Raw genomic sequence first — 12120 nt, forward strand, 5'->3', positions numbered from 1 at the left:
CAGGTTGAAAATTGGTGTTCGCACTCTGAGATGCCATTTTCCTAAAGTGCAGGCGCTTATTTACGGCTTCAGGTGTTCACCGCCTTCTTCCTGATGGAACTTTAGATCAGTTATTTCATATCCTATTTCAGCCAAGTAAAGTCTGGCCACATTCCTGCATGCCAACATGCATGCTCTTTTTTTTCTTTTTTAGATTTATTTATTTAGAGCATGTGGGGGGGGCAGAGGAGAGAGAGAGAGAGAGAGAGAGAGAGAGAATCCCCAAGCAGACTCCCCATTGAGTGTGGAGCATGACCCAGGGCTTTATCCCAAGACCCTGGGATCATGATCTGAGCCCAAACCAAGGGTTGGATGATTAACCAACTGAGCCACCCCAGCCCCCCCCTCCCCCCCGCACACACCATTAAAAATCAAAGACAAACTTCATACCCTTAAGGCCTCTTTCTCCCTTCCCTACATTTCTCTTCCCTTACCGCCCCCACCCGAACACCAGCAAACATCAGCCTATGGATTTCCTCAACCCAATACACTAGATGCCTCTTTTATTGCATGTTGTGGCAGGAGAGAAGGATTAAATTACTGAGGCTGTCAGGAAGGACAAGCTCTCTGCCATACATTATCATTATCACTCGCTTCTTGGGCAAGAGAAAATGCAGTAAATCCCTCAAATACAAAGCAATAAAGACTGCTGGCTTTTACTGTCATGACTGCCAGTGCCATTAACAGGCAGTGACAGCGATGTGGCACTCTTAGATGTCGCTTGTATCTTTTCTGACAGTGTGCACATAAACCTGCCAGTGACATGACATTAGATCACATGACTATTCAGATTTGATTCTGGTTTCCAGAGCTGCTTTCTTTTCCCAGGCATACAAGTGAGGTGGCATGACTTGTGTCTCTAAAAACAGGTATTTGTACAAATACAGAATGGTACTAATGTAGCATATTCTTGACTGACTTTTTCTGTGGATTTTTTTTTGGGGGGGGTATAGTGATCTACGTGGATAAAGAAAACAACCAAGCAAAGAGAGACATCTTAAAAGCTATACTACTGAAACAAGAGATGCCTAATAGAAGGTACATTTAAGCATTCTAAATTATCTGATGGTTTATATAAAATAAATCTCTGTAGCATGGTGTGGTGAAAGAAAGCTCAAGATGAAGAATCAGAACACCTGACTCACCCTGTGCCCTCAAATGAGTCTGTTTCCTCTCTGTCAGTTTCCTCCTAGAAATAAAGTAGTCCTGCGTACCATACAGAGTAACTATAAAGATCCCACGGTGCTTGCAAACCAAGACACCATACGGTGTATATACAATATCCCATTACTGTTCAAGTATAACTATAAATAACATAACATGATTGCAAGGAGGGTGTACTCTCCAGCCAAATGGCTTGAATATAAATTCTTGTTCCATCACTTACTAGCTTTTTGACCTTAGACAACCACCCTCTGCCTCATTTTCTTCATCTGTGAAATGGTGATGATATTATATAGGATTGTTGTGAGGATTCAATGAGATAATATATGTGGAATGGCTAGAATTGTACCTGGCACAGAGCGCACAGTCAGTGTTCATTTGTCATTGATGTAAGTAGTAGTAATGTCAATATTATTACTTATAATAGCTCATCAGCCTTCCAGACTAATTTTACCTTACTCTCGTTGTTTAATTATATATCATTTCATGTGATTTTTTTAATGCCTTTGTTTTTCAAATTTGAACAGAAGACTTTGCGATTCTCGTTCAGTAGAGAAAGTATACCCTTTTAAAGAAGGAAAAACCCTGATCTTAGTAATTTCTTGTTTTGTGTGTGCTCCCATGTGTACAGTTTGAGGAGTTATGTAAGGTGCTGCCCGTCAGCCCCATTTGCTGGCTCTCCTCCCTTGGCTGGAGTGGGCCCTTTATCTCTCTGTTGTCCTCTTCTCCTTGCCCTTGTGGCCCTTACATGATACACTTAGTGCCTCAGAGTTCATTCCTGCACACCTTAGGGATTCAAGTTCTCCCCTCTTCTAGAGGGCATGAAGTGAAGGTTAAAGACATTCTTTTTCTTTTTCTTTTTAAGATTTTATTTTTAAGTAACCTCTACACCCAGCATGAGGCTCAAACTCACAACTCTGAGATCAAGAGTCGCACGCTCCACTGACCGAGCCAGCCAGGCGCCCCAAGACATTCTGTTTTTCAAAAGAGCTTCCTAACTAGCATTTGATCTTCTTTTTCAAAAAAGGAGACTGGAATTCTTAGCTATTAGGATCTGATAGCAGCTTTTTCATTAACTCCTTGAAGTACATATATCAGTTCTTTGGATCTCAGTTCTGAAGAAGGGGTGCCAAAAGCTCTTGTTAATTAACCTGAAGTTCTGTTTTTCCCAGCATGGTAGATAATCATTCAAGTTTTACTTATTTACTTTGTACACTTGAGCTTCTTTCAAGGCCCCTCAGATACCATCAGTGTTCCAGGGTTAGCCCAGGTCACAATGATTACACAGCCCTGCCATGTCATCTGCCGCTCTGTGGTCCACAGGCAGGCCATTACTGTCCAGGACTGAGCTCTCTTCCCATGAACAAGCCCTGGGCTCCACTTCCCATCTTTTCAGTCTTATTTGTCTACCTCTGTGTTCACTTTGTTTTTGGAATGTTAGAACCTATTATAAGTAGAACTCCTTATCAGGGAGAGCAATTTTGTTTCCTCAAAAGTATGTATTTTTAAAAAGACAGATTCAGCTTTAAGTGTAGACCTGCCTTTCCTCAGACGACCTACTTACTTGTACCAAAATGGTTTTAAAAACTTCTTTAAATGTCCACAATAAATGTGATGACTTCCGGGATCCCTGGGTGGCGCAGCGGTTTGGCGCCTGCCTTTGGCCCAGGGTGCGATCTTGGAAACCCGGGATCGAATCCCACATCGGGCTCCCGGTGCATGGAGCTTGCTTCTCCCTCTCTCTCTCTCTCTCTCTCGCTCTCGCTCTCGCTCTCGCTCTCTCTGTGTGACTATCATAAATAAATTTTAAAAATTAAAAAAAAAATGTGATGACTTCCACTGACCCATCCTTGTTTCTCTAAAAATCTCTAAACACCCCTAGAGACCCAAGTGTTCACATCATCTTGAGAAAAACCAAGAGAGGCACTGTGGGTGCAAGGTGACAATGCAGAGGGTGGGGGTGAGTAAATCCCTGGGGCACTACTGTGCGAGCCTCTGACCAGCACAGCAGATGAGGGCCATACTCACTTTTTTCCCCTCACAGTATCATTTTCTTCAGGACAAAGAGGGATTTTATGTTTATATGTCTCCACAGCCAAAAGACAGTTGTTATTCCAGTGAATATTCTCACCTTTTGCAAATACTTACAGGTCTCATTACTTCACATTGTTTAAAGTACCTGCTAGCTTATAAGAATTCAGTTTTTCAGGCAGTAACCCTCTTGAATATCGGAGATACCTTACAAAGCCACAGTTAGAGAAGTTCGGCCAGTCTTCCTGACATACATAAATTTATGTACATTGTATAATGAATTATGTACACCACCTTCACACTCTGCCCCCTGCTATATTTGGAAGTACATAAGTGTCACTTTCAAAGGGAGGTAACATGTTGAAGTGAGATTTTAAAAATTATTTGAAGTCATCATTTTGACACTGACTTAAGGTTCTTTTTTTGGTTTCTTCTCTTTAACATGTTCTGTTGAGCAGATCCAGCATAACCATCAGCATTCCAGTATGTAAATCTCACAGGGTAACCCTTAGGCTCTTCTATGCCATTTTATATGAAAAGGAATTATTTCGAAATGAGGAAAGAGTCAAAATTGTTAAACAATTTAAGGAGTTTTAGTGCTTTCTGATTTCCTAAATAACAGCAAGTGACATTTGAAGTCTAAATCTTGATGCCCAGCCCAGGGCCTGCCTCCTCCAGTAGACCTTCTTCAAATGAGCCAACCTTAAATAGATAGCATCGTCCATTTTGCAGTTCATGTAGTAATTCAACAAATATTTATGATCCCCTGTATAAGTATTGGGAGCTAAATGCTGGACAAGGTGGAGTCACATTACAGAGTGTATGTCCCACGGAGGATGGTAGACAGCAAGTGAACAAATAAACCAATTACATATTACAGTAAGTACTAAGAGAACATTAAAAGTTGCTAAGCTGGAGAATAACAGCGACAGCACACCTAAGGAGGTGATGGTAAGCTGGATAGGATAGTGAGGGATGAGAGGACCCAGTCAGGTCGTGAACAGTGCAAGGAAGGTCACTGCAGGCAGAGGGAACTGTGGGCCTGCAGGAAGACATAGATTTCTGTGTCTGGGACCTGACAGAGGAGGTTAGCAAGGCAGATCTCACTAAGAAGGGGAGAGTTCTGCAGGAGGGAGAAGGGATGCACTTCCCTTTCCACCTCCCTATGGGTATTTGGCATCTACTTGCTTGTTTAGTGTCCTAAAGAGGCTTTCCGTCCAGTCTGAGGACCAGGACAGGCACGTAGGTAACTTACTGTCCCCTCCTTAGGTGCACTATGGCTGTTATTTTCCAGTTTAGCAACTTTTAACTTTCTCTTAGTACTTATTGTAATATGTAATTGCTTTATTTGTTCACTTGTTGTCTACCATCCTCCATGGGACATAAACTCTGTAATGTGACTCCACCTCTTTGTTTGGCAGGCTTAACAGGAAGACATAAAATGCGTCTTACATCTTATGTGCAGGGTAGCCTAAGGAAATTGTAGCTTTTTAATTAATTCTAGAGTACCCTCTTCCCTTTTTCGCTTAACTTCATAGTTTCTTAATTTCATACTTGACATCTCATTTTGCTCTCTATAGAATTTAAAGCTAGCAATAGTGAATTTTGGTTTCTAGCCTTTCCCTGACATTTGGAACGATTTTTTTTTCCTTTTTTGTCTCAGAATTCTCATATATTCAGCAGAGGTAATGGTCTGCATTTGTAAAGTGATAGAGATATGATCCTTAAATATGAGACATTATAGGAGGATAACGCTTAACAATATTAGTACAATCTGCATAGCCTCTATCTTTTCTGGAAGTCTTGTGGATGTAAAATGTGCATCAGATATCACTTGTAATTCCTTCTCTTCCACTCATAATCATTTTAGGACAATTACTTTCATCATCATTCTTCTTGTTTAACTGACTGATACAGTCATTGTATAATTTGGCAATCTCAATTTTCAATTGAAACAAACCTTCCCTATGTCTTCTTTTTCTCTTCCATTAGAAATATAGAAGCTTAAGCAGCTCTACCTAGATTAAAAATAAGAATAATAAAAGAGCAAACATTTCCTCAGTTCTTACCATGCTCTAGGCACTGTTTACATGTATCATCTCATTTGATCCTCACAAGAGCCTTTGAGATAGGTATTCCCCTTCCCATTCTACAGATAAGATCAGAGAGGTTTAGTAATGTGTCTAACATCACACAGATCATAGTAGGAGAGCAGACATTTTAACTCACAATGGATGCCCTTTAACCATTCTATCTTAATCCCTTTGTTTTATACATCATATAAAATACTCATCCACTTACAGACCAGGATCTGTACTCTTAATAAGTATTGTGTGAATAGGGGCTACCTTGTGTTTGAATGGAAGGGATTTCTATTTTATAATAAAAATTTTTGCTGGCTAAAAACAGGGACTTAGTAAAGGAATGAAATGTCAAATACTCACTTTCAGCAAATTAGTTAAAAATACTATCATGTTTACCTATAAGTGTTTGGAAAGGATTTTATTTGAGTGTATTGTTCAAGGCATGATTTCTCAGAGACTTAGATTTTCATGTAAAAATGTAATCTGAAAAAAAAAAAGAAAGAAAAAATGTAATCTGAGAAACAAGTTTCTTATTTTGTTTCTGATTTAGGATGGCTATGTTTTGAAAATGGTTAAAATGGTAGTTTACAAGCATCCATGGTTTAAGCTATGCTGCCAAGACATATCAAAAGAGTACTTAACTGTAAATTCCTGTCATTTGGTCAATCCAAGTGTGTTTGGCCTCAACACAAGCCACTAATTCAAATCAGTTACATCAGAACCCTACAATTATGTGTCTAAAAGTAAAATAAAACTTGGATGCTAGGACTGTAAGTTAAAAGATTGCTGAAGTAGTACAAACATTTCATGTAGCTGTTGGGCAGAGCTACAACATTTACCTAACATGACTCAGAATGCTACCCAGGAAACATAGTCCCTGCATTTCATAGAACACAGAGAGTTGGATTAGATAAATTTCTTGGTAGCCACTCTGAAGTTGTACATTTCTGCAGAAAATGTTGCATTTCTTTTGAAATTAGCGCCCTGATCTCCGTGGTCTTTATTCACTTGATCCTTTTAGCCTTAAAAGTAGATATGTCACAATACGATCAGATAGTGTATATTAGAGAGAACATCTGGTTCTTCTCTTTGCCTAGTAATTTCCTCAGATTCTAGAGTTAAACGTTAATCAGTGCTTAGAAAAGTGGATTTATGTTCATTTGAAGGCTGGGCATGCTGTAATAATTCTAGTAGTTCGTGCTATAACTTATCTAACCTCATGTAATTTGCTTTTTATTGGAATAATTGGAAACTTCGAGATTTCATACTTACTGATAAAACCCCATTTGGGAGTTGAGTTTCATGGTGATTTTTTCCTCATTTGTGGGGATTTTGTTTTTTTCTCCTCTCAGTGTTCGCTTCACGGTGGTCAGTGACCCTCCAGAGGATGAACAGGATCTGGAGTGTGAGGACATTGGCATTGCTAACATTGATCTCGCTGACATGTTTCGGGAAGGGAGAGACATCATCGAGCAAAATATCGAAGGTATGGGTGGGAGTATTGCTCAATTTGTACAACAATTGCTGAAATCCAAATTCTTTATTAAATTTAGCTGGCTGCAGGGACATTGAGTCACACATTGGTTGAATCCTTTGCAACTCAAGCTGACTTTTCTTTGAGGCTGGAAGCTTTTCCCTACATCATTCCTTGCCCTCCTCCTCTGCCTTCCTTTTAGTCAACAGAAATTTTAAAATAATTAATTGCACTTCACAAGGAACTATTCATTTTGTTAGTATTGAGGGTGAGTATATGACAAAAATGCGGCCATTGGATTTTTTTAATGTTGTTTATGGAAGCTTCATGCTGTCAAGACTTATTTCAGCCAAAGCATGTTATTCTGAGTCATCATTATAATGTCTTTTGTAAGGCTTCTCTCTAATTCAGTGTTACAATTCAGTGATATAGCTACTGCAAATAACTCCAAGTTGTAATGGTCACTTATTTCCTCGCAGGATTCAGAGAGGAATAAAGGATTCCTGACAAAATGTACTCTCCTGAATTCTCACCTCAAAGGCATGAGTCCCATCAGTGCTTAATTACTACCCTCTATATTTTCATGTAACATATTTAGAACATGCTGAAGGAATTGTGCTTTATGATTCAGACGTTTAAAACTCATAATGAGGATGACCAGGGCTCTACACAGTAAATGGACAAATGAGGCTGAGTCTTACTCCCATTTGTTAAGTTGGCAGAGCCATCTCTGGAAAACTGTACATGGCTTGTTTACTCATTTATTCATGCATTAAATGAACACTTATTTGAGCACCTCTTAAGTGCCAGACACCGTTACCCCAGAGTTCAGCTGTGGTTCACATGTCAAGCTGCCTGTCTTGAGTGTGTGCTGCATGCTCAGAAGTCAACATTAAGCTGATAATTAACCAAATTGGAAACCTATCCTAGGAATCTTTATGAACTATACATATCTAACAACATGACAGTTTGTCACAACTTTGTTTGGCACAGAAAAAGAAGATGAAAGGATTACAATATTAACCTAAACTGTCTGAAAGACAACCAGAACCAAAAGAGGCTGAGAAAAGCAATGAAAATTATCTATGCTTTATATCCTTAATCTTCTCTCCAGACAGTTCTGTTTAGCAGTCCATCTTCTCATTCTGAGAGTCCACGCATGACCACTCTAATCTGACACAGATAGCCACTCTGGCCATGTTTTAAGTGAGAGTCAAAAAATTAAACACTCAGGGGTCAGGTCAGGATTTTAATGTTGTGTTCTGTGCCAGACACAGCAGTAGGGAGTCCCAAAGAAGAGATGTAAGTAAATCAGGGGATGAGGTAGGGACCGCTTGTGGCCATGACCTCCTTTCCTGCTCAGATCTCCACCTAAGTCTTTGTATTCCAAGTTTTGTTTAAAGGTTCCCTTAAAAAAATTTTTGGAACTGTCATATCATGATCCCTTTTAGGCCTTATTTCTTCTAACTTAGAACTTCTGATCTTTTGTGGAAATCGTTATCCTCCAGCCTTTCCACAAAGTAAACTTCAGGATAGATCATGAGTCTTCACTCCACAGGCAGTATGTTTGCACACATGTGATACCCCTGAAATGTGTATCTTCATATACACTTGACAAGCTGTAATTTATAGATTTCTGAGGTGCTGGTGAACTTTGGACTTTTATAGAGCTATCTCCATGTTTTCAATTCCTGTTTTATATCCTATCTGAAGAAAAATCTGTGGAATGATGTTAACACTTTTCTGCCATTTTTCTCCATAGTCTTTGATGCCCGGGCAGGTGGTGGAGGTATTGGCAAGCTCAGGGTAACTGTCGAAGCGCTCCATGCCCTACGGTCTGTCTACGAGCAATATAGAGGTGACTTGGAGGCTGAAAGAAGCTGCTCCAGAGGCATCTCCTGCTCCTGAGTAAACACTCACATGAAAGCTCTGAGATGAGATTTCTGTAATTACTCTGGTGTATATAATCTATAATTCATGGGGTGCAGGGAGGGGGAGGCCTGGGTTTGTAGTGTTCAAGTTTTGTATACTTTTCCATTTGTTTATTTTTCTATTCCCTTCTTCCCATGACTGCCACCCCTCAGGACTTAAGTTCTCCACTGTGGGCAGTACCTTCTCAATAATTTATACCTACATGATAGCATGAGAAAGTCTATTTGCATTTTCAACACTTTCTTATAAAGAACCGACATGCAATTCCCATTTTTATTTTTAATAAGCAAAAAGGATAAATCTTAGAAAACCTATGAAAAAGAAATACTTTTATGTTATCCCTAATCATCCCACTAAATGGAATGCCTATGATTAGCCTCATTAAGAGTTTTATACTGTGAAGATTTTATTAGAAGCAATATATGAAAATTACTTGGATTAATGTGTTAATCTTCCTCTTTAAAATGCTAATATCCATTTTATGCACATTAAAGCTCAGTATGCATTTTCTTTGATGCATGCAGTTTCTATCAATTAAATATAAAGAATGAGACTTGGCACCAACTTATTAAATTACTGCAAGTTTTTGGTTTCCTTTCTTAAAAATCACACTTCTTATTTGTATGATTTTTATGGATTTGTAATGGTGATATGGGATCCAGGGACGTGTGTATATAAAGAGGAAATAGGTACATGTATGTACATACATGAAATTCATATATGTATATATACATGAAATTCATATTTTGAAAACTTAGCTTATGACACAGAAAGAAAGTATTAAAAGTATGGCTCTAATTCTGATATGCTTAGTTAGACCTGAAAGGAATATCTTTTTTATCATTTTTTAAATTTACATCAAGCTTGTACAATGGTGGGGTGTATCTGGATAACCAGATCCTCAAAAAGCAGCTCAGAAAGTTAATTTTCTAGCTTTTACCCAATCTCACTGAAGGATTTAATTGATATTTTTAATGGAGCTGTGAATCAATGCTGCAAAGGAATTGTCTCTAGAGGTCTAGGATATAATGCATTTCATTTTTTAATTTACTTTTTTATTTGTCATTTTCTTCAAAGGATTTTTATAGGCTGTGGGTTTTCACTGTTTGCAAACAGGCTATGTTCCTTCTTAAGCATATGTAAAGTATTCAGGGAGATAAGTAATTTATTAAAATCTACCTAATTTGCCGTGATATATTAAATCTCTGCTTCAGTGATCACAGACCATTTCATTTAGAGAATTAGGCATTCCCTCTTTGTGTGATTAAAGCTCTGGAAAATGAGTTCTTTGCTCCTATTTGTGAACATTCAAAGCCTGCTAATGGCAAGAAGATGGAATAGATTATGAGACAATTCATTACAGTTCAACAGAAAAAAAAAAGCAGCTATAATGCAAAAATGCAAGTATGAATATCTGCATATAGTTTGAACCATCTGTGCTCTAATGGCTTCAATAATGACTCTCGTCTTTAGGAGACTTTGAAATGACATCCGTACAATATTAATTTGTTGATGTACATTGTGGGACCAGTAGAGTACGATCTGACCACAGAAATCTATAAATTCTGTCTCTACCATTGGGCCTCCCTGTCTGGGGCCCACCATCTCCAAGAAGAATCTTGCTCTCATCAAACTCTGCAAATCTTCATAATAACTCATTCCTCTGGAACCTTCTAGAGACCACAAACATCTGCAGACTAAACCTCTCCAATCCTAGTAAACAGCCACATGTTTGTTGTCACTTCAGCTGGCTCTGAGCTCATCTTTTTGGCCTCTCTTTCTAGCTTTCTTTGGCTTCATGCAGTTACGGTGTCATTAAGGCCCATAATATTCCCTGCAGTAATTTAAAACAGCCGGATTATACCCTGGGATTAACTGAGTGGTTTTTGAGACATTTATTGTGGTATTCTCCCAGGAGGTTTGTATTATTGTTTTAAAACGTTACATCCCAAACTAAATACCCGTTTCTGCAAGGAAAAGAACCGGATTGCGCTGACTTCTTATGATCTTTAAGTGGAGAGGGGGAGTTTTTACTAGGAACTTCTGAGACCTCGTCAGCTGGGTGGAATGTATACCTCAGATCCGATTAGAGAACTAGCCATGTTTCCATCACATTCAAGTTTGCCATAGAGATTATTAAAGATTCCTTTTCTAGTTTTAAAATAACACACCTTCCAACTATATGAATTCTTACAAGACTCATTTTCTTAAGTAACAGCATACCCGCTGACACTTTTTGAAAGGGTAAGTGATATTGAATGCCATCATATGGATGCTTCAAGTGGGTTTCATAATATGTTGGAGAATAGTTTTTTATCCTGTCTTGTGTTGACCAGAGTTCATTGAAAAAAAGTTCACCACCTTTTGGATTACAGAGCAATGGCTGTCTCTTGGGGAGCCAAGCCTGAACTAAAGTATGGCGAGGAGTGAGGAGGCGCCAACAGTGGCCTTGCCACACAAATTCTGGAGTTTAAGCAAGGCTTTTGTGAACCTACAGCTCTTGATGTAAATGTACACAGTACACTCAGCACTTTTGGGGGATGTAATGCTTTCAGTTTGGAAATATAAATAGAGATGTGATGTGGTATGTGGGAGAGTGTATTTTACATGGTTTTTTTGCCTACTGTAGTAGAAATGTCAAATTCCCAGCCACTGTCATGAGAAGCAGTTGACAAAAATAAGTTTTATGGTTTACAGTGTGGTTTACATAGAGAACATTTCTCTTCACTCTCAATTTCAACATGTTTTCTAAATTATCATGGTTTATTGCCATTTAAGTTAAATTAGTTTTTTTAAGAATAAATAGAGAATATATTTAATCAAATAAAGAACAGCCACATTGAAATTCTGCTGTTCCTGCTGTTCATTCGTTACCACAAAACACAAATAGTTTCTATGTGTTATGAAGAAGTGTGGGCTCAGAAGTGGTCATGTGACTTGGGAGGTTCTGTGTGCACCGATGTTCCCACAATAAAACATAAATTATTTTAGTAATCTGACATCAAGAGTTGTGACAATGAAAACCACTTCTTACACATGTTCTAACAAGAATTTGATTAACATTTTTGTGGATATGGAAAATAACTTTTTTTAGTCAAACTACCACTATTGCTGAATTTAGAATGATTTCCTTATTCACTAGATAGCAAAATGTGAATCATGTCTGTGAACAAATATGAGAATAAAATGCCATTTTTGTGTAGTACAAAACAACCAAGGGAGAGCTCTGGAGATATCAAATTATCGAGTGATTGACAATATCAGGATGATAATTCATCCCCAACGATGAGGGTACATTTCAATAAGTCACTCATGCCTGAAGGCCTCTGACTACCTTAACAAAGAAAAACTAAACCCATGATTTATTATAGATTGGACAACATGCCTAATTAGATC

The 12120-nt window shown here is 38.4% G+C and overlaps 1 protein-coding gene across 2 annotated transcripts in view; it reads left to right on the forward strand.

Annotated features, from left to right (window-relative positions):
- RPGRIP1L (RPGRIP1 like) overlaps positions 1-11569 on the forward strand; it is a 95484-nt gene extending 83915 nt beyond the window's left edge. For both annotated transcript variants that reach the window (XR_012000063.1, XM_026011763.2), the window contains 3 exons: positions 993-1077; positions 6671-6804; positions 8555-11569. Coding sequence is in view for 1 of the 2 variants with exons in the window: in XM_026011763.2 (XP_025867548.2) it covers positions 993-1077; positions 6671-6804; positions 8555-8700 (365 nt within the window). In the remaining variant the exon portion in view is untranslated. The remainder of the gene's footprint in view (positions 1-992; positions 1078-6670; positions 6805-8554) is intronic.
- The last annotated feature ends 551 nt before the right edge of the window (positions 11570-12120 follow it).

This window comes from Vulpes vulpes, chromosome 2 (genome assembly GCF_048418805.1).
Source record: "Vulpes vulpes isolate BD-2025 chromosome 2, VulVul3, whole genome shotgun sequence".
Lineage (NCBI taxonomy): Eukaryota > Metazoa > Chordata > Mammalia > Carnivora > Canidae > Vulpes > Vulpes vulpes.